Source organism: Aquarana catesbeiana, linkage group LG06 (genome assembly GCF_042186555.1).
Source record: "Aquarana catesbeiana isolate 2022-GZ linkage group LG06, ASM4218655v1, whole genome shotgun sequence".
NCBI classification, from domain to species: domain Eukaryota; kingdom Metazoa; phylum Chordata; class Amphibia; order Anura; family Ranidae; genus Aquarana; species Aquarana catesbeiana.
Genome location: NC_133329.1, coordinates 16,363,211 through 16,386,078, shown reverse-complemented (window position 1 = coordinate 16,386,078; position 22,868 = coordinate 16,363,211). Strand labels below are relative to the sequence as shown.

Sequence of the window (22,868 nt, the reverse complement as noted above, 5' to 3'; positions counted from 1 at the left end):
TCTAAATTGCTGCATTTGTAAATTCCAAAAGCCAATATAAAGGAATAGTAGTGGTAAAAAAAAGCCCTTGTGGGTTTACCAATCTTATTTTTTTCGTGCAATTCTCCTTTAAAGAGGAAGTAAACCCTGATGGGTTTTACTTCTTCTTTGTTTCCCTGCAAAGGTAAAGCATAATGGGCTTCTATGCATCGCATCGCATCGCATAGTAGCCCGTTATGTGTCACTTACCTGACACAAAAGCCTGCGATGTCCCCGATTTCCTCAATGGCAGCGAGCGTCCATTCTTCACCCCTCTTCCTTCCGGGGCCGCAGCTCTGTGACTGGCTGGAGTCACGTGACGTCACTCCCACGCATGCATGCGGGAGCCACCAGTCACGGCATGACCCCTGCTTGAAACGGCACAGCGTGCCCTTTCAAGAGCGTGCATGCACCAAATACATCGACGCATGCGCAGAAGAACTAATCGTACTGGGAAATAGTAAGTATCTCCTAAACCGTGTAGGTTTAGGAGATATTTCAAGCACCTACAGGTAAGCCTTAATCTAGACTTACCTGTAGGTGAAAGTGGTCTTGAAGGGTTTACAACCACTTTAAGGGGGCGTGGCAGTGGGTGTGTCCAATGCCTGCATACTTTTTGCTGATAGGTGTCCCTCATTCCCATCTCAAAAAGATTGAAGGTACGTCTAATGGGGAAGTACATTGTAACTGCAAAGGAACTACAGGAGATCAGCAGCACTATGATACAGTAAAGGTTGAAAAAAAAAGTGGAAAAAAAAGTATTTTGTTTGAAAAAATGACAATTGTTAATGATACACAGTGCAAAGAGTAAACTAAATGTCACTCTGTTAAGGTTTACATCTCCTTTAAAATGGAAACAAATACAAAAAAAGAAAAGAAAATCTGGCAGATTGTGACAATTGCAAAATGTTTCTCTAATTATTTTTGTGTGTGTCCGAAGTATAACAAAAATAAATAAATAAATAAAAAATAAAAAAGTGCCTCTCTTTCGTAAGATCATGTTGGTCTGGTCTGTCAGGGGTTATATGTAAACTATCTGGTGGGGGGAAGGGCCCAGGAAATGTTTACTCTCATGCCAAATATTGTAAAAAGTAGACAAATTACAATCAGTTACAGAAGGACTTGTGTCTTTTTTTCAACCTGACTAACTATGTAACTATGTAAGATGGAGGTGATTTTAATGAATTCTACAGAAAAAAAGTACATTTGGTATTTAATTATACTTTTTTTTAAAAATTGTTTGTTGTGTGCTGAAAATATCCATCCCAGACAGCTCGAGTCATTTCCCCTAATGGTCTAAATGGAAAATGAAAGTATCTGAGACTGAGCGACTGCAACTGACACAGAAAATAGAACAAAAAAACGTAGAAAGATAGGGAAAGAAAGCAAAAAAAAAAAAAATTATCAGCAATGGACAATAGACAGCTAGGGGACAAAATTGTGAGCTTTAGCCTGGATGATGGAGATCTGGACAGTCAAGGTTACACAAGAGTCCTACTACAGTTGTTTGGCTATACAGGCCATGGAAAATCTTCCTTCATCAACTCCTGTAAGTACGTCCTGGAAAAGGGTGAGAACTTCAAAGAAAATGCTGCGGTCCGAGAAACTGACGAAGGACTGACCATGGTCAGAAATGCCTATCCGCTTACCGATGTGATCTTCATGGTAGACAACAGAGGATGCAGCAAAATGAATGATTTTGAAAGAGCTGAAGTGTATGCCCAGTTGGGTGAGTAACATTCTGAGAGCTCCAAAGGCTACGGGACTGGCAGGCTAGCCAAAAAAAAACAAATAATGTAAAATCCAGATGATGCCCCTTAGCTCTGTAACACTTTGTTGGTCACTCCATAGAAGACCCTTATATGACTATTGTAGTCTTGGTTGTAGTAGAGGCAACTCTCCTTACTACAGACATGGCCACCTGAAGGTGGAGCTAAACCCCATTGATTTAATTGTTTCCCAAAACAGTTACATTCAAGGCATGCAGCGAATGATAACGGTTATATCTGAACTGTGAAGTCATCACATGCCTGGTGTCATCACTGTTCACCTGGGCAACATCACGGCTACTGATCAAACAGAACTCTGTGATGAGCACAGGCCGGCTACTCGGTGAACTTTATTTGCTACATGTTAAAAAATCACAGTGGATACAGCTAATGCGTTTCGGCTGTAATGGCCTTAATCATAGCATGAAGCTATGATTAAGTCCATTATGGCCGAAACACGTTAGCTCTATGCACTGTGATTTTTAGCATGTAGTAAATAAAGATTTGTATTTCTGAACTCATCGAGTAGCTGGTCTGTACTTATCACAGACTTCTGGTCTAGGAATCAATATCCCAGCCAAGAGCACTGGTTTCCAGCAAGTGTTTTAGAGATAGAGCAGCAGAGCTTGGGTTTTGTTCTCTGTTATACTGCAGAACAAACAGAGGTTAATGCAGCTTCATTGATTGTAAAGAAGAAGAGGGTTTGGTTCCACTTGATGTCTGAGCCTAGAAAAGTGGGATCCGGTCATATTGGAGAACACAGTGCCTTGGGGCCACTATGTTCTGCTCAGCTGAGCCATTACTGATTAGTCTGAATGTGCATAACATTTTCAAGCATCAAGTTAAAAAGAATGTAAGCCATGGTGGGGCGCTGTTTTTTTTTTTTTAAGCTGTTATGTACACACCAGAGCTTGGAGGCAACAAGTCATCACCATAGGGGTCAGCCAGTTGACAGGGCAGCAGCTGTCAGATCTCAGTTGTGGCTCTCATCTACAGAGTCATTCTCAAAGTAAATAAGTGGGCAAATGTACCAGTTTTATATTATTATTATTTGTATTATTCAGAGCATATAAGCCTTTAATAATATGATTCCATGTATAATATCCCTGCATAAACCCAATTAAGTCTGGTTCTCTATAAAGTGGGACTCTAAAAGTGACTGTGAGGTAAAGCCACACATTATAATTGAAGAAACGTATAACCACTTCAGCTCCGGAAGGTTCCCCCCACCCCCTTCCTGACCATTTTTTTGCGATACGGCACTGCGTTACTTTAAGTGACAATTGCGCGGTCGTGTGGCGCTGTAGCCTTTTTCCCACAAATAGAGCTTTCTTTTGGTGGTGTTTGATCACCTCTGCGGTTTTTATTTATATATATAAAATTATTTTTTATTTTTTTTTTCTGTTATAAAACATATCCAAGAAAAAATCTAATTTCTTCATAAACTTAGGCCAATATGTATTTTGCTACATATTTTTGGTAAAAAAAAATACCAATAAGTATGTGGGTGTGTGTATGTATATATATACACATATATATATATATATATATATATATATATATATATATATATATATATATATATATATATATATATATATATATATACATATATGATCACCGTCATGACTTTACTAGTAAAATATATATATATATATATATGCTGGGCTCCCGCTGTAAGGGATCACAGGGGGAGCGGGCACCCGCGCTCGCCCCAGACCAAGAAATTTTAGATCACACACTATGTACGGAGGCTATTAAGAATGGCGTTACTTCATCCATTCTGTTAGCAATAACCTTTGCATAGACCTTAAGGTCCGTGTTAAGGAGAGATATTGGTCTAAAGTTCTCTGGTATGATGGGATCCTTCCCTGGTTTGGGTAATGTGACTACTAGAGCTCGAAGCATTTCCGCTGGTAATGAGCCATAGGATGCCGCTATATTGAATACTTTAACTAAATGTGGAACCAGGGTTTCAGAGAAGTTATGGTAGTACTCTGCTGACAAATAATCTGGCCCTGGGGATTTGATCAGTGCCAGGGATTAAAGAACTTTTTTAATTTCTTCGGCAGAAATCTGATCATTAAGGTGTTCTAGCACTTCAGGATTAAGAACTGGAAGTTTAACCATATCTCGGAATTCTGTGATACTTTTTGTAGATGGTTGGACAGAATTTGGGTCTGATTTAAGGTTGTAAAGAGCACTGTAGTATTCCCTAAAAGTGTTCGCTATGTCCTTATGGTGAGATAACTTTGCACCTGTATTAGGGCCAATTAATGGGCTATTCTTGTTTTGGCTTGTTTAGCTTTGAGTTATTGACTAATACCTTCCCCGCCTTATTACCAGAGGAGTAATATAAGGGTTTTAGGCGTTTAAGACCTTTCTCATAATCGTATAAAAGCACTTATAAAACCAAATATACTATCTTATGGAAAGATAGTATTTACAGCGCTAAAAAAAGTACTCAAATAGTCTAAGGATAGTAAATATAATAGCACCGAACTCTCGAGTGGATGAGAGTAAATATAAACATAAAATTAATAATCATAAAACAGAAAGTCCAATGCAGTAGAATGAGAACCAGTAGTCCCAAATCGATTGTTCATGAAATACCAGCAATAGTATGCGATATGCCAGCGGTAGTGTGTGAACACCACTTGTATCTCCTGCATAAACTCAAAATTCTCGTGTAAACAGTTCATTGCATACGGCAGACCATAATCAAAATAAAGGATTGTATTTCTTCTGGAGTGCACATATCCATGGGTAACTAAACCATCACCACATCACGCGTGAATATCCCCTATGAATGTGAGCTTACCAGAGGTAAGAAAAAGACAAGCCTGTCATCTCCTTTCTCCTTCAGAATGGCTCCTCCACCACCAGAATCCCTCAGTCCTCCTCGGTTAAGATATTGCAATGTCATGGTAAACACCTTCAGCATTCAAGGTCTTCCAAACTCCATGAGAGAACCAAAACACAATTAGTCCAGTGCTCTGGATATCAGAAAATTAGACTGCAACAGCCAGACATGTAAACTGAATAATGTGAATAATTTAATAAAAGCAGTTCATAGAAAAGGCAGTTCATAAAAACAGTCATATAGATCCACAGTGACAAGCTGTCCAGGGAGTAACAAGGGTCAAAACAGGAGAGCCATCCGACTGTACCATCACAAGCTGTAACAGGATGGAGGGAAAGGGGGGGGTGGTGAAACCCAAGTGTGGTAAAATACTCCGGTGACCTGCAGAATCGCCGCTGGACATGGGGTGCGTGCCCTGAAGGGATGACTCACCGTCTCCGGATGCCGCTCCACGTGTCCAGCGTAGAGAGACACAGCCGCTTGCCCGCAAGGAGGGAGAGCCGAGACTCCGTCTGACAGTGGGCGATGACGTCAGATCCGCTGGGATGCCATTCAGAGGAGAAAGGGCTTGGCTTCACTGGTGAGAGGGGGCTAACATGTCAGCTGTTCAGACACTTTGCCGCTCACGTACGGATGTGTGTCCCCTCAGAGCTGAATTGCCTGTTTCCTGGATGGTGTCACTCAAAGGATACAGCTGTGCAGTGTATAATGCAAAAAAAATAGGGAATTTAAGATCAGCAAAAATGATGGTAAATGTCACCAATGCTGGGCAGTGTGGGGGTCCCAGAGATGGATGGATAGTCACAAAGACACATAACAAGACCGGACCACTATAAAAGAGTTGTCTTGACGACGCGTTTCGCTCCTCAGCGCTTTATCAAAGTCAAGGATAGAGGCAACTAAAAGGGTTTAAATAAAAAATAAAAAATGAAGGGGAGGGGAAGTAAAAAATTAGGGCGGGAGCAATTGCGATAATGGGAAAGGTTATACCTCCGATATTAACCCCTTGTTGCTCGGAGGACTCACAATAAAAACCATTACCAGATCAAAGATCATTCTATAAAATACATTAACGGCTAAAAATAAAAACAAAATAAACTTTAATAAAAAAAATATAATAAACTTTAATAAAAATCAATAGAGGCAACTAAAAGGGTTTAAATAAAAAATAAAAAATGAAGGGGAGGGGAAGTCAAAAATTAGGGCGGGAGCAATTAACCTATTGCCATAATGGGAAAGGTTATACCTCCATTATATTAACCCCTTGTTGCTCGGAGGACTCACAATAAAAACCATTACCAGATCAAAGATCATTCTATAAAATACATTAACGGCTAAAAATAAAAACAAAATAAACTTTAATAAAAAATATATAATAAACTTTAATAAAAATCAATAAAAATAAATATTATTAGAAAAAAAAAAAAGAGAAACCAACAGACTCTACACAAAACTACACGACTCTAGTTCCTCATTTAACCCCTGGAAACGAAGAAAATGCCGGGGAACACTGTGTTCATCGCTCCCCTTGGAAATAAGTCGACGGTGGTCGCCCACTCTAGTGCGTAATGCGTGAATGGTCCAACCTACGTAGAGGAGGCCACAGGGACACCGTAAAACATAAATCAGTAGAGCAAGTGATGAATTGCCTGATTTCATAATTTTTTCCTAAGTTAGTTGTAATAGTCTTAGTGTCATGGGCAATAAATTCATGTAAGACAACCTCTTTTTTTACACTGAAAAATGCCCTTCCTGTCATCAAAATATGACCTAATGTCAAGAGGGGATTTGGTGGATTTATTTGATATTTTACTAGGTGCTAATAGATTTTTTACAGTACGAGCTTTACGAAAGGTAACCTGGTTAAAAGTGGAGATTTCAACTCGTTGCAGTCACAATTTTTGGTTCAGGCCACAGATTTTTGTCTCAAACACAATTATTTTACTTTTTGTGAGCAATTTTATTTACAACATAGGGGAACTGCTATGAGGGCGAATTTTGCCCTGGTTTACGCCAACCTCACTATGGGCCTTTGGGAGGAGGACAGTATCTGGGCCAACAATCCACTTGCTGAGCACATTGTCTATTTTGGCTGGTACATCGATGACATTGTGCTCATATGGAGCGGAGGCCCGGAGCTGTTTCTCTCCTTTTTGGCCCATTGCAATTCCAACTCCCAGGGTTTGGTCTTTACGCACGTATTGGATCTCATTGAACTTGTATTCTTGGATCTAGTACTGGCTCACGATTAAAAAAAGATTATTACAAAGAATCACGTAAAGCCAACTAGTGGCAATTCTTATCTTCATTTTAGAAGTTGCCATCACCCTTCATGGAAAAGCAACATCCCGAGTGGCCAATTTAACAGACTTAGACAAAACTGTTCCAAAGTGGAGGATTATGTTGAACAAGGGGCCACAATGATTAAAACATTTGAAGAGAAGGGTTATCCATATAAACTCATCAGTGATGCCTTTTTGTCCAATATGAATCCTCCCCCTAAGGCCAAAGCCCCAAGAGAGGGATCAAGAAAAAAATCATACGGTCAGATTTGTTTCTACTTGATGATAGCTTCAAGTCTATATCCAAAATCATAAAAAAATTACCACATTTTATTATTGGATCAACGCTTAGCCCCGGTACTACCAGAGGTTCCACAGGTTACCTTTCGTAAAGTTCGTACTGTAAAAAATCTATTAGCACCTAGTAAAATATCAAATAAATCCACCAAATCCCTTCTTGACATTAAGTCATATTTTGACAACAGGAAGGGCATTTTTCAGTGTAAAAAAGAGGTTATCTTACATGTCAGTTTATTGCCCATGGCACTAAGACTATTACAACTAACTTTGGAAAAAATTATGAAATCAGGCAATTCATCACTTGGTCTATTGATTTTGTAATTTATGTTTTACGGTATCCATGTGGCCTCCTCTAGGTAGGTTGGACCATTCGTGCATTACGCGCTAGAGTGGGCGACCACCGTAGACTTATTTCCAAGGGGAGCGATGAACACAGTGTTCCCCAGCATTTTCTTTGTTTCCACAACAAGGATATTAAACATCTAGAAGTTTTTGTGATAGAAACCATCCCTAAGGGGATGTTAACCAGTAATGAGAGATTCTCATTGTTGTGTAAACGAGAAGTTTTTTGGAAATATATGTTTGACTATCTTGCTCCTAAGGGGTTAAATGAGGAACTAGAGACATGTAATTTTGTGTAGAGTCTGTTGGTTTCTCTTTTTTTTTTAATAATATTTATTTTTATTTATTTTTATTAAAGTTTATTATATATTTTTATTAAAGTTTATTTTGTTTTTATTTTTAGCCGTTAATGTATTTTATAGAATGATCTTTGATCTGGTAATGGTTTTTATTGTAAATCCTCCGAGCAACAAGGGGTTAATATCGAAGGTATAACCTTTCCCATTATCGCAATATGTTAATTGCTCCCACCCTAATTTTTGACTTCCCCTTCATTTTTTATTTTTTACTTAAACCCTTTTAGTTGCCTCTATCCTTGACTTTGATAAAGCACTGAGGCGTGAAACGCGTCATCAAGGCAACTCTTTTATAGTGGTCCGGTCTTGTTATGTGTCTTTGTGACTATCCATCCATCTCTGGGACCCCCACACTGCCCAGCATTGGTGACATTTATCATCCTTTTTGCTGATCTTAAATTACCTATCCTTTTTTTATTACACAGCGGTATCCTTTGAGTGACACCATCCAGGAAACAGGTGATTCAGCCCCAAGGGGACACGCATCCGTACGTGAGCGGCAAAGTGTCTGAACAGCTGACACGTTAGCGGCTCTCACCAGTGAAGCCAAGCCCTTTCTCCTCTGAACGGTCATTGCTCACTGTCAGACGGAGTCTCGGCTCTCCCTCCTTGCAGGCAAGCGGCTGTGTCTCTCTACGCCGGACACGTAGAGCGGCATCCGGAGCCGGTGAGTCATCCCCTCAGGGCACGCACCCCACGTCCAGCGGCGATTCTGCAGGTCACCGGAGTATTTTACCACACTTGTGTTTCACCACCACCCCCCCCTTTCCCTGTTACAGCTTGTGATGGACTAATTGTGTTTTGGTTTTGTTGTTTATCCATATCTATCAGTTATGGTCGTTCCAGCTGCACTGGTATCTTATTCCCCCTCCTAGCTACCATATATTACAGTTTAGCTCCTCGGGTGTCTACATACTGGCGCTGGGAAATTGTTGTTGTCTTGTGCAAACTCCATGAGTGTCTGAACATGGAGGGGTAAGTTCGGCAGGGGGGATTCAGTAAACAACTTACTTACCAACTGCAATCAACAGGTGGACTGAAGCAGCTTGCAATTTATATCTTATTTATTGTTTTAGTGGATTCATTTCCACTTTTTTTGTAATCCTGTGAGCGCTAGGACCAGTGTTGTTTATCAACCCTGGTATCTGTTTTATGTATAAAAGTACTTGTTTAAGTTCTGTTCTACAGCTCTTTAATTCTTCTATTAAAGCTTGGGTCATGTCTCTTTTATTCTGTGTTTCTAGATGGTGTATTTTAGCTAACAGAGATTTAGCCACCTGCACCCTTTGCTTCTTTTCTCTTGCAGTGATTTGCAACAGTAGGCCTCTGATATAGTCCTTGTGAGCACACCAAATAGTAGAGGCCAGAATCTTATCTATATAATTGAAATTGAAAAGTTCCTCTAGTTGTTTTCTGACTTTCTCTCGGTGATCAGTGTGGTTGAAAATACGTGTATTATTACGCCAAAGAATTGTGGGGGACACATTGAATTGTTCTTCCATTTCGATTGTTATGGGAGTGTGGTCTGACCAGGTAATGGTGTCTATAGCTGTTAGTTTAGCTTTGTATAGGGAGGGTAAGTCTGTAAGTATTAGATCAATTCTAGAATACAATCTATGTGGATTAGAGAAGAATGTGAAATCTTTTTCATCCGGGTGGTGACATCTCCAGACATCGTATAGAGATCAGTTATGTATAGTGGAGTGTAATGTTGATTTATGATGTAATTTAGGAGGGGAGCAGTCTACTTTGGAATCTATCACCGAGTTAAAGTCTCCAAAAAAGAGGAGGTTCCCCTTACATAAAGATTTAACCTTTTTAAGAAGATTCCTTAAAAAGGTTATTTGACCCTGGTTGGGAGCATATACTTATACAATCGTGTATACAACAGTATTCATGGTACAAACCAAAACAATATACCGCCCCTTAGGATCTGTGATAATGTCCTGTAAAGAAAATGCAACTGTATTATTAATTGTTATGAGAACACCATTGTGTTTCGATTCTGCATTAGCAAAAAAAAATATGCTGATACTGTCTATGGGAACATTTGGGCCCTTTGGTGGCCAAGAAAGGTGTTTCCTGTATACATAGAACATCCCATTTCAGTTTCTGGGCTTCTGACCACATGAGTTTGTGCTTAAAAGGGCTATTCAAACCCTTAACATTGAGGGAAACAAACTTAACAGTCATCGAAAATCAAAATGCAGTCAGCAGACGTTCTTTGTACAGACTTATGAGGAGGAGGAGCTGTCTCTTTCACAGAAGTATTTGGTGCATTAACGGGGTTGTACTTACAAGAAGTTAGTTCAGTAGAGAGGAAATGGCGCCATCTATTGGGGAAGATAGGTGTAACCAGCAAATGGTAGGATGGATAGAGTATTGAAACTGTGATATTCAAGCAAAAATGGGTAATGCGAGGTGAGTAGTAGCACATATAGCCAATCATCTGGATACAGCAAGTGAGGACAACTTATGCCGCGTACACACGACCGTTTTTCCATCGGAAAATAACTCTGAAGGTTCAGACGGAGTTCCGTTGGAACTGTCTTGTCTACACATGATCACACTAAAGTCCAACCGTCTAGAACGTGGTGACGTACAACACGTACAACGGGACTAGAAAAAGGAAGCTCAATAGCGAGTAGCCAATAGCTGCCGTCTCGTACTTGCTTCAGAGCATGCGTTGTTTTTGGTCCATCGGAACAGCATACAGACGAGAGGTTTTCCCGATAGGAACTGATTCCGTCGGAAAGATTTAAAACATATTCTATTTCTAGGTCCGTCATAATTTTCGAAAAAAAAGTCAGATGAGGCCCACACACGATCGGAATGTCCAATGAAAATATTCCGTCTGACTGTTCCTGGCGGAAAGTCCGACCGTGTGTACGCGGCATAAGAGAAAAAAGCAATGAAAATGTAAAATGAAGTCCAGAGCCTGCCACGGAATCCAGAGGCAGTTGAAACTGCTTGACATCTGAGGGCGAACAACCCACGTCAACATGGCGATAAGGACTTTGTTCCTGGGTTTCTAGAGAATTATATGACTCCAAGGACCGCTTTCAATAGAAATCTGCGAGGTACTTGCATGATAAATTTCCTAATAGTTTCATGACCATTCCTCCCTTAGTTTAATTGGACCCTGGCGTTCTTCTGCCGGTTTGTCTGCTGGGAGAATCCGCCTTTCTTAAAGAAATTGTAGGCCAGATTCTAGCGAGAATATGTTAACTGTCTTTTCCAGGTGCGTCACTGTTAGCTTGGATGGGGTCCTCCATCTGTAGGTGATGTTGTGGTTTATTAGGGCTTTTGTGATGGTAAGGAGCTTTTTCCTATGCTATATAGTAGCTTGCGATAGATCAGTATACAAAGCAATGCCCGCAAATTGCCCGCTTAATTGTGGGTTTTTCTGTATGGCATGCATATGATGCTTTGATATGTTAGTAATGTATTTTTGCCAATAAGTATCGTATCCGGAAGGAAAGTTGGTTTAGGCAATCTATGCGCTTGTCAGAAACCATGAATCAGACTGAGACAGAAGTACAGTTAAATCACACTTGTTTAATAATAATAATAAAAAGGTAAACAGAGTAAACATAGTCAAAACATAGCCAGAGTTCAGGAACCGGAACGGATAGTCAGACAAGCCAAAACGTCAGGGAGCCAGAGAGGAGCGTAATAGAACAGCAAGCAGGATCTGGAGCCAGAAGGAATGTCAGCCAAGCAAGTCTTTAACAGGAACACAGGAGAGAGTCTCTAGGGATGTGACCAAGGCATAGGCAGAGATCATCTGGGCTGGACAGCTTAAGTAGGCAGGACTGATGAGCAGGATATCATCAACAGCTGAGTAGCTGTGGAGAGAAAGGAGCTGACAATTAGCCGACAGCTGAGCAGCCAGCTTTGAGAAGGAAGGGCTGAGCCCAACCCTGACAGCACTCTGTGTCGATTATCAGTTCTAGATCAGTCGCATTGGGCACTAGTAAGCGTGGCAATTGGCATATGAAGCCTGTCAAATCAGCGGCAGAAATGGACTCTGGAATGTCACGGAATTTAATATTGTTCCTGCGTGAGCGATCTTCCATATCCGCCAGTTTAGCCACCATTCTCTGTATGTCATTTTGTTGTTCTTTGTATGTATCCACAAGATGATTGTGAGCAGAGAAGACATCCTCCATTTTGTGTTCTGTGTGTGACATTCTTTGCTGCAGATCATGCACAGAAGCCTTGATAGGTTTCAGTATATTCACCATGTCAATGTGCAGGAAGTCTCTCAGGGGAATCAGCATGTCTTTCATATTAGTCATTGACATAAGCTGACAAGATGAAGGGAAGTGCTCAAGAGGGGTCTGGGTGGAATGCTCTGCAGCATTCTCTTTCATATCAGAATCCTCTGCTTGCTGGGATACTTCAGCTTTTTAAAATTTAGATGGGCTGCGGGTAGATGGGCTGTCAGGGGGAGAGATGTCAGTGTCTCCTGTGTTTGCACAGTGTATGGCCGTACATACCGAAGTGGATGATCTGCTGGAGTCTGAGGAGTGCTCTCCTTCCTCGGCAGGCCATGTGTGTGCTCCGGCGCCATCTTGGTACACCCGTCCGTTCGCGGTGGGGTAATAATCTGTCAGTTTCTGCGGGGCTAATCTCTGTGAGTCCCGTTTGCGGATAGCACCTAGTGCTGCATCTTCCAGGGAAGCCATAGGTAGTCGCTGGGAGTACCTCCGTCGCTGGGTATCGTAGCTTGTCGGTGGCATGAAGCAGAAGCTCAGCTAGCAGGCAGCCGTCTTCCTCACTGGCCAGACACACCCCTGGCAGATTTTTTTTTTTAAGGGAAGTATCTGCCCTCCTAAATTAGCCCCCTCTTAGCCCCGCCCCTGAAACGCATTGCCCGTACATGCAAATTTTGTTTGAACTATTTAAATGGAAAAATAGAAAAAATAGTTTTGGACTCTAGCTCTCTGGTGTGATGCATTCTCTGTGCCTTGTCAATTCCAGGAAACTTCATCCCCATCGGAGAGAAAGTTGATTGGAGAGACAATTACAGCGCTATGATGGAGGCCATCGAAAATACTGAACCAAATTTCTCAGACTTTATTGTCCCCATCTTTGTGTACAGGTAAGTGATTCTTGTGTTAGATGAGGCATCCTTGGAGCAGATTGGTTTCCAGGAATTAGATGGTGAGCTTATCTAATGATAAGTTTGCTGGTGATATGTTCAGAACTGAAGGTGACCATGTTTTTTTTTTTGGTATTTACAAGAAAATCTTATGGTTTGGGGTTAACATTATTTTCTTTAATTACTGTTAAGCATGTATATTTCTGTTCTCTAATTTTTTCTGGTGATCCCCCTAACAAGAATACTTCCTGACATAGTGTAAGAGATACCGAGTGCAGGTATCCAGCATCAGCAGGGATGACCAGTTCAGTGTAGCTATACTTAGGAAACTGGAATCAGACTGAGTATGGTTAGAATGAAGTTTATTAACCACTTAAGGACCACCCTATAGCAGATATATTGCTACAGGGCGGCCCTCCTGTGCAGAATCACGTATATATAGTTACAATCCATCTAGTTCAACCAAAAAAACAAAAAACAAATACAATCCCATATACACAATCCTTCATCTACAGTTGATAAAGAGAAAGGTGAAAAACACCAGCAAAGCATGCTCCACTATGGGAATGTTTGACCATTCTTCCATTATGAGGTCAGGCACCGATGTTGGACAGGAAGTCTCCACTCTAATTCATCCCAAAAGTGTTCTATCAGGTTGAGGTCAGGACTCTGTGCAGGCGGCTCTAGGCTTTGTGAGGCCTTAGGCAAACTTAGACAGGAGGCTCCACTCACACTCACAAATAGAAAAATAGTTAAAGCGATAAAAAAATGAACTGTATACATTGCATATATTAAGAGCTTTAAAGTGCTGGTGTCAGCCCTTTCTATCTCAGTGCTGGTGTCAGTGCTCTCTACCTCGGTGCTGGTGTCAGTGCTCTCTATCTCAGTGCTCTCTATCTCGGTGCTCTCTATCTCTGTGCTAGTGTCAGTGCTCTCTATCTCAGTGCTGGTGTCAGTGCTCTCTATCTCGGTGCTGGTGTCAGTGCTCTCTATCTCGGTGCTGGTGTCAGTGCTCTCTATCTCAGGGCTGGTGTCAGTGCTCTCTATCTCAGTGCTGGTGTCAGTGCTTTCTATCTTGGTGCTGGTGTCAGTGTTCTCTATGACCATTCTTTCAGAAGTGCATTTGTGTGGTCACAGTCTCCACTCTAATTCATACCAAAGGTGTTCTATTGGGTTGAGATCAGGACTCTGTGCAGGCCAGTAAAGTTCCTCCACCCCAAACTCGCCTATCCATGTCTTCATGGACCTTTAGAACACCTTTGGGATGAATTATAGCGGAGACTGTGAGCCAGGCCTTCTCATCCAACATCAGTGCCTGACCTCACAAATGTACTTCTGGAAGAATGGTCAAACATTCCCATAGACACACTCCTAAACCTTGTGGACGGCCTTCCCAGAAGAGTTGAAGCTGTTATAGCTGCAAAGGGTGGGCCAACTCAAATATTGAACCCTACAGACTAAGACTGGGATGCCATTAAAGTTCATGTGTGTGTAAAGGTAGGCGTACCAATACTTTTGGTTATATAGTGTACCGTCCCAGCAGCCAGCATCAAGTTGAGCCTAATTACTGGGATCTGCTGGCTGCTGGGAGACACCTGCTGGTGAACACCAGAACTACGCCCTGTAGCTCTGGGGACCACAGTGCCACCAGCAGGTGATCCAGGTCCTGACACATAGGGTGACAGGGTGATAGGGCAAATCTTTAAAAAAAAAAAAACAACTTACCAATATATATTTATTTTTCACTCAAACTAAAGACACATTCAAATGCACAAAAGTGTTATAGGGGTCTTTGTTATCCATTTACATGGATAAACATTGTGTTCTTCTTCTACTCTTCTCCAGTGTCAGACAACAAATATCAGCTGAAGAAAAGGAAGATGTGAAAACATTTCTGGAAAACTGCATAAAAATGACAGGTAACATTTTCCTGTATAAAGATCTCATGTTGGTGATATGATTCCATTACTCTTGTCCATTAACTGCCATTCATTCTACTAACCTTGCTGCCATCTCTTTGGTCAGCATGTGATTGGCCACAATACCTGTCAGTCAGACACCAGGGGTGGGATTACTGCAGACAGCTGTAGCAGGGAAGAAAATCCTGCACTGCAACACATGAGTCCTAGAGAGGAAGTGACAGCCGTATGACCCTTATGCTGCTAAGTGAAGGAACTGGGGCAGATTTTTACCAAATATGATTTGACAATAAGGGGCGTATTTCTAAAAAAGCAGAGCTATATGTCCGGTGACACTGCATGTACATTCATCCTATGTGAATGGGGGGCAAAAACAAATGTTATAAGAATATTTTCTTTTCAGGTCAAATTTTTTTCATTTGTAATAGCAAAGTGAGACAGGAAAATACTGCATTATGGTCACTAGATGTAGCTGATGGTCATAGGGAAATATTTTTATTTGTTTTTTAATATATATATATATATATATATATATATATATATATATATATATATACAGTAGGAACGGAAAGTATTCAGACCCCCTTAAATTTTTCACTCTTTGTTATATTGCAGCCATTTGCCAAAATCATTTAAGTTCATTTTTTTCCTCATTAATGTACACACAGCACCCCATATTGTCAGAAAAACACAGAATTGTTGACATTTTTGCAGATTTATTAAAAAAGAAAAACTGAAATATCACATGGTCCTAAGTATTCAGACCCTTTGCTCAGTATTTAGTAGAAGCCCCTTTTGATCTAATACAGCCATGAGTCTTTTTGGGAAAGATGCAACAAGTTTTTCACACCTGGATTTGGGGATCCTCTGCCATTTCTCCTTGCAGATCCTCTCCAGTTCTGTCAGGTTGGATGGTAAACGTTGGTGGACGGCCATTTTTAGGTCTCTCCAGAGATGCTCAATTGGGTTTAAGTCAGGGCTCTGGCTGGGCCATTCAAGAACAGTCATGGAGTTGTTGTGAAGCCACGCCATTATTTTAGCTGTGTGCTTAGGGTCATTGTTTTGTTGGAAGGTAAACCTTCGGCCCAGTCTGAGGTCCTGAGCACTCTGGAGAAGGTTTTCGATGTAAAAAACACCCCCACAGCATGATGCTGCCACCACAATGCTTCACTGTTGGGACTGTATTGGACAGGGGATGAGCAGTGCCTGGTTTTCTCCACACATACCGCTTAGAATTAAGGCCAAAAAGTTCTATCTTGGTCTCATCAGACCAGAGAATCTTATTTCTCACCATCTTGGAGTCCTTCAGGTGTTTTTATGTTTTTAGCAAACTCCATGCAGGCTTTCATGTGTCTTGCACTGAGGAGAGGGTTCCGTCGGCCCACTCTGCCATAAAGCCCCGACTGGTGGAGGGCTGCAGTGATGGTTGACTTTCTCCCATCTCCCGACTGCATCTCTGGAGCTCAGCCACAGGGATCTTTGGGGTCTTCTTTACCTCTCTCACCAAGGCTCTTTGCCCCTGATAGCTAAGTTTGGCCGGACGAACAGCTCTAGGAAGGGCTCTGGTCTTCCCAAACGTCTTCCATTTAAGGATTATGGAGGCCACTGTGCTCTTGGGAACCTTAAGTGCAGCAGAAATTTTTTTGCAACCTTGGCCAGATCTGTGCCTTGCACAATTCTGTCTCTGAGCTCTTCAGGCAGTTCCTTTGACCTCATGATTCTCATTTGCTCTGACATGCACTGTGAGCTGTAAGGTCTTATATAGACAGGTGTGTGGCTTTCCTAATCAAGTCCAATCAGTATAATCAAACACAGCTGGACTCAAATGAAGGTGTAGAACCATCTCAAGGATGATCAGAAGAAATGGACAGCACCTGAGTTAAATATATGAGTGTCACAGCAAAGGGTCTGAATACTTAGGACCATGTGATATTTCAGTTTTTCTTTTTTAATAAATCTGCAAAAATGTCAACAATTCTGTGTTTTTCTGTCAATATGGGGTGCTGTGTGTACATTAATGAGGAAAAAAAATGAACTTAATTTATTTTACAAATGGCTGCAATATAACAAAGAGTGAAAAATTTAAGAGGGTCTGAATACTTTCTGTCCCCACTGTATAATTTTATATATATATATATATATATATATATATATATATATATATATATATATATATATATATATATTCACATGTGTTTGAGCTTCTGTTTGGGGTGCACACCCTAATGCAATAGTCTGCGCACACCTATGATCTCATAATCCATATGTATGACGTACATCTGTACTTGCACTGTTTATACTGTAAAACCCTATTCAATGTAACTACTATGCTTGAAAATGAGCCTATTCTAATATGTGATGTTACATTTGTTGTTCACTTTTCAAATTCAATAAAAAAAACATTGAACTGAAAGTATAACTAAAGGCAAATCTTTTTTTGTTTTCTTTTTTTTATCCTGTTTGTGAAAGTTAAAGGGAATCCCAAATTTTGGGTTGTCCAAAAAAGTAATAAAGTGAAAATCTTCCAATTTAGGTGATCTGAATGATTTCCCATTATTTTCAGGGATTTCTTCTCATTTCTTGTTTTGGCTATGGGACAGGAAGTGAATGGAAATCTTTCCAATGGGATAAAGGTGGCAAAAATAAATTGTACAGGGGTTAAAACCCTCCCCCCTTACTCTACCCAAAATGAAAAAAAAAGCAGAAAATTGTTTCATACTTACCGTAATTTTGCTTTCCTGGTGCCTATCCATGGCAGCATACCTGTGATAAGCTCCGCCCCGGAGTCCTCCCCTCAGGATAGTTAATACATTATAAAAGTGACAATTATACCCCCCAATAGCATTCTCCTATTATATCGAATACCAAGGGAGGGCATGTATGCTGCCATGGATAGGCACCAGGAAAGAAAAATTATGGTAAGTATGAAACAATTTTCTGTTTTCCTGCTGCCTCCATGGCAGCATACCTGTGATACAATAAATAGCTAACAACAGGGTGGGTAATGCTCATAAAGAAAATTTTATTAAGGTAATGCGACAGCTGACTCAATCGCCCTTCTCCCAAACTCCACTAAAGGGAAGGCTCCTGCATCAATTCTGTAATGCCGCATGAACGTGTTTGGGGATGCCCATGTGGCCGCCTTACAAATGGTTTCCAGAGAGACATTAGCCCTTGCCGCTCATGATGAAGAGTAGGGATGAGCCGAACACCCCCCGGTTCGGTTCGCACCAGAACCCGCGAACGGACCGAAAGTTCGCACGAACGTTAGAACCCCATTGACGTCTATGGGACTCGAACGTTCGAAATCAAAAGTGCTCATTTTAAAGGCTAATTTGCATGGTATTGTCCTAAAAAGGGTTTGGGGACCCGGGTCCTACCCCAGGGGACATGTATCAATGCAAAAAAAACTTTTAAAAACGGCCGTTTTTTCGGGAGCAGTGATTTTAATGATGCTTAAAGTAAAAAAAAAAAAGTGAAATATTCCTTTAAATATCGTACCTGGGGGGTGTCTATAGTATGCCTGTAAAGTGACGCGTGTTTCCCATGTTTAGAACAGTCCCTGCACCAAATGTCATTTTTAAAGGAAAAAATCTCATTTAAAACTGCTTGCGGGTTTAATGTCATGTCGGGTCATGGCAATATGGATGAAAATCAGTGAGACAAACGGCATGGGTACCCCCCAGTCCATTACCAGGCCCTTTGGGTCTTGTATGGATATTAAGGGGAACCCCGCACCCAAATTAAAATAAGGAAAGGTGTGGGGCCACCAGGCCCTATATACTCTGAACAGCAGTATACAGGCGGTGCAAACAAGACAGGGACTGTAGGTTTGTTGTTAAGTAGAATCTCTTTGTAATTTTTAACGGGTACATTTTTAACGTGTTTAGCTCCAGCCAAAAAATCTTTTCTAAGCTTTTTGGAAAACATAGGGAAGGGTTATCACCCCTGTGACATTTGTTTTGCTGTCTTTCCTCCTCTTCAGAAGATTTCACCTCACTTTTTTGTCCCAATGAAAAATGTTTTTTGAAAATTTGGGTTTTTTTGTGGAACAAGGATTGGAAAGCATCAGTGGAAAGGAGAAATTGTTTTCCCATATTAACTCTTACAGGAGAGAATTTCCCTTCCTAGGGGTAGATTTCATCTCACTTCCTGTTGTCTCCTTCCGTTTGCAAGTAGGAGTCGTTTGTAAGTTAGATGTTTGAAAGTAGGGTCCTGCCCTATATACTCAGCAGAAATTTGGGCCTTAGGTGTTGCTGTGGCCACAACACTGTAAGCCCTCACAGGGCCCTGCTGTGAAATATTAGATCAAGAATTGTAATTACATGCCCCTGTTGAACAGGAGCTGAAAAATTAGGCCTTAGCCACTGGTGCTGGTGCAACAACACTGCAACCCCTCACAGACACTCTAGTTGGAACGCAGGAACGAGCCCTGCTGCAAAGTATTGCTTCAAAAATTGTAATTACACGCCCCTGTTAGACAGGGGCAGAAAAATTGGGCCTTAGGCACTGGTGCTGGTGCCACAACACTGCAACCCCTCACAGACACTCTAGTTGGAACGCAGGAACGAGCCCTGCTGCAAAGTATTGCATCAAAAATTGTAATTACACGCCCCTGTTAGACAGGGGCAGAAAAATTGGGCCTTAGGCACTGGTGCTGGTGCCACAACACTGCAACCCCTCACAGACACTCTAGTTGGAAAGCAGGAACGAGCCCTGCTGCAAAGTATTGCATCAAAAATTGTAATTACACGCCCCTGTTAGACAGGGGCAGAAAAATTGGGCCTTAGGCACTGGTGCTGGTGCCACAACACTGCAACCCCTCACAGACACTCTAGTTGGAATGCAGGAACGAGCCCTGCTGCAAAGTATTACATCAAAAATTGTAATTACACGCCCCTGTTAAACAGGGGCTGAAAAATTGTGCCTTAGGCACTGGTGGTGGCGCCCAGAACCAAAAATGTTCTTACTAGCTATCAGCGTGATGATTGAGGAGGAAGAGGATAATTACTCAGGGATAGTCACTCAGCATCAGCATAGGCAGTCTTTGAAGGGATCTGAGATTTCAAAAAAAATTATTCGGTTACATCAGCATCAGGTGCTTGGTAGCTGGTGGTGATCCAAGACTTATTCATTTTTATGAAGGTCAGCCGATCGACCGAGTCGGTGGACAGACGCACCCTGTGATCGGTTACCATGCCTCCAGCAGCACTGAATGTGCGTTCCGAAAGAACGCTGGATGCAGGACAGGCCAGTAGCTCAATTGCATACTGTGCAAGCTCTGGCCAGTGATCCATCCTCAAGACCCAGTAACCCAGAGGATTTTCGGTGGGAAAGGTGTCCAAGTCTGATCTTGCCCCTAGGTATTCCTGCACCATGTAAAACAGACGCTGGCGATGGTTGCTGGAACCGATCATACCTTGGGGCTGCGGACCAAAAAATTGTCTGAACGCATCGGTCAGACGGCCACCTTCTCCACCGCTCCTTCTTTGACTGACCGAAGCCTCAGCAACACGTTGTCCAGAAACAGGAGTTTGTAACCTCCCAGTCTCTGGGAACGCGTTGCACAGACCTTTCTGCAAGGCCTCCCGAAGATGTTTCATCCTCTGCTCCCTCTGCGATGGCAACATAAGGTCCGCAACCTTACCCTTGTAACGTGGATCAAGGAGGGTTGCCAGCCAGTATTGGTCCTTCTCCTTGATACCACGAATACGAGGATCCTTACGCAGGCTTTGCAGGATCAGGGAGGCCATGCAGCGTAGGTTTGCTGAGGCATTCGGTCCGGAGTCCTCTGGGTCACTAAGAACGACATGGTCCGCAGCCACCTCCTCCCAGCCACGTACAAGTCCATGTGTTTCTTGGGACTGATCCCTTAAAGACTGCTGCTGATGCTGAGTGCCAGGCTCCACCTCCATACTGACACAATCTTCCTCCTCCTCCTCCTCCTCTTCCTCCTCGTCCTCTTCCTGTGTGATCGGCGGGCACGCAGGAACACTGTCTGGATAAAGGGGGCCTTGAGAGCTAAGGAAGTCCTCCTCTTCCTGCCTCTGTTCTGCCTCAAGTGCCCTGTCCATTATTCCACGCAGCGTGTGCTCCAACAGGTGGACAAGGGGGACAGTGTCACTGATGCATGCACTGTCACTGCTCACCATCCTCGTGGCCTCCTCGAATGGTGACAGGACAGTGCATGCATCCCTGATCATGGCCCACTGGCGTGGGGAAAAAAAACCAAGCTCCCCTGACCCTGTCCTGGTGCCATAGTCGCACAGGTACTCATTGATGGCCCTCTGCTGCGTGTGCAGCCGCTGCAGCATGGCCAACGTTGAGTTCCACCTGGTGGGCATGTCACAGATTAGGCGGTTCTTGGGCAGGTTAAACTCCTTTTGGAGGTCCGTCAGCCGAGCACTGGCATTATATGACCGGCGGAAATGCACACAGACTTTCCTGGCCTGCCTCAGGACATCCTGTAAGCCCGGGTGCCTGCCCAAGAACCGCTGCACCACCAAGTTAAGGACGTGAGCCAAACAGGGCACATGGGTCATTTGTCCCTGTCGGAGGGCAGAGAGGAGGTTGGTGCCATTGTCGCAAACCACCATTCCTGCCCTAAGTTGGCGTGGCGTCAACCACCTCTGAACCTGCCCCTGCAGAGCTGACAGAACCTCTGCCCCAGTGTGGCTCCTGTCCCCCAAGCACACCAGCTCAAGCACCGCATTGCATCTTTTGGCCTGCGTACTTGTGTAGCCCCTTGAATGCCTACGGAGCACCGCTAGTTCCGAGGAAGAGGCCATGGAGGAAGAAGAAGAGGAGGGGGTGGAGGAGAGAGGTGTGCCACAATCAGCATTTTGGAGGCGTGGTGGCGGAACAACCTCCAACACTACTGCACCTTGTCCTGCATCCTTCCCAGCTGCCAGCAGAGTCACCCAATGCGCCGTGAAACTTAGGTAACGTCCCTGTCCATGCCTGCTGGACCATGAGTCAGCGGTAATATGCACCTTACCGCTGACCGCCCTGTCCAGCGAGGCATGGACATTGCCTTCCACATGCCGGTAGAGAGCCGGAATCGCCTTCCGTGAGAAAAAGTGGCATTTGGGTACCTGCCACTGAGGAACCGCACATTCCACAAACTCACGGAAGGGGGCAGAGTCTACCAACTGAAAAGGCAGCAGTTGAAGTGCTAGCAATTTTGCCAAGCTAGCATTCAACCGCTGGGCATGTGGATGGCTGGGAGCAAACTTCTTTCGGCGGTGCAGCAGCTGGGGCAGGGAAATTTGCCTGGTACAATCTGACGTCGGTGTACCAAAAGCAGATTGCCCACAAGTACTTGGCTGTGACACACCTAATTCTACACCTTCATTCCTCTCACTGCAGGTCTCAGAGAGGACTGAAGGTCTAGTGGGGTTGGAAATCTCAGCTGATGAGGAGCAAGGAGAGATCCTCTTTGTTCTTTGGTGTGGGTCTTTTAGATACGCTTGCCAACGAACTGCATGGCAGGTCAACATATGTCTGGTCAAGCATGTGGTACCCAAGCGGGAGATGTTTTGGCCACGCGAGATACGCTTGAGACATATGTTGCAAATAGCAGCGGTGCGATCTGATGCACTCGTCTCAAAAAAGGCCCACACCAAAGAACTTTTTGAATAACGCGCAGAGACTGCAGCGCCCTGCACATGTGGAGCTTTGGGGTGTGATGCAGTCAATGTGCTGCCCTTAGGCTGGCCCCTGGAGGGCATCCTGCCTCATTGGTGATGTGCCGCCGCCTCCTCCTCCTCCTCCTCCTCCTCCTCTCTCCTATCAGGCACCCACGTTGAGTCAGTGACCTCATCATCCCCTCCCTCCTCATCACTGGAGCAAACCTGGCAGTATGCTGCAGCAGGGGGAGCATGACTGCCAGATTGCTGTCCTTCTTGGGCAC

The 22,868-nt window shown here is 43.0% G+C and overlaps 1 protein-coding gene across 1 annotated transcript in view; it reads left to right on the top strand.

The window, feature by feature from the left end:
* Nucleotides 1–252: 252 nt before the first annotated feature.
* Nucleotides 253–22,868, top strand: part of LOC141148185 (uncharacterized) — a 33,607-nt gene continuing 10,991 nt past the window's right edge. The window contains exons 1-3 of the mRNA XM_073635383.1: nt 253–1,747; nt 12,917–13,037; nt 14,883–14,956. Of these exons, the coding sequence (XP_073491484.1) occupies nt 1,429–1,747; nt 12,917–13,037; nt 14,883–14,956 (514 nt within the window). The 5' untranslated portion in view covers nt 253–1,428. The remainder of the gene's footprint in view (nt 1,748–12,916; nt 13,038–14,882; nt 14,957–22,868) is intronic.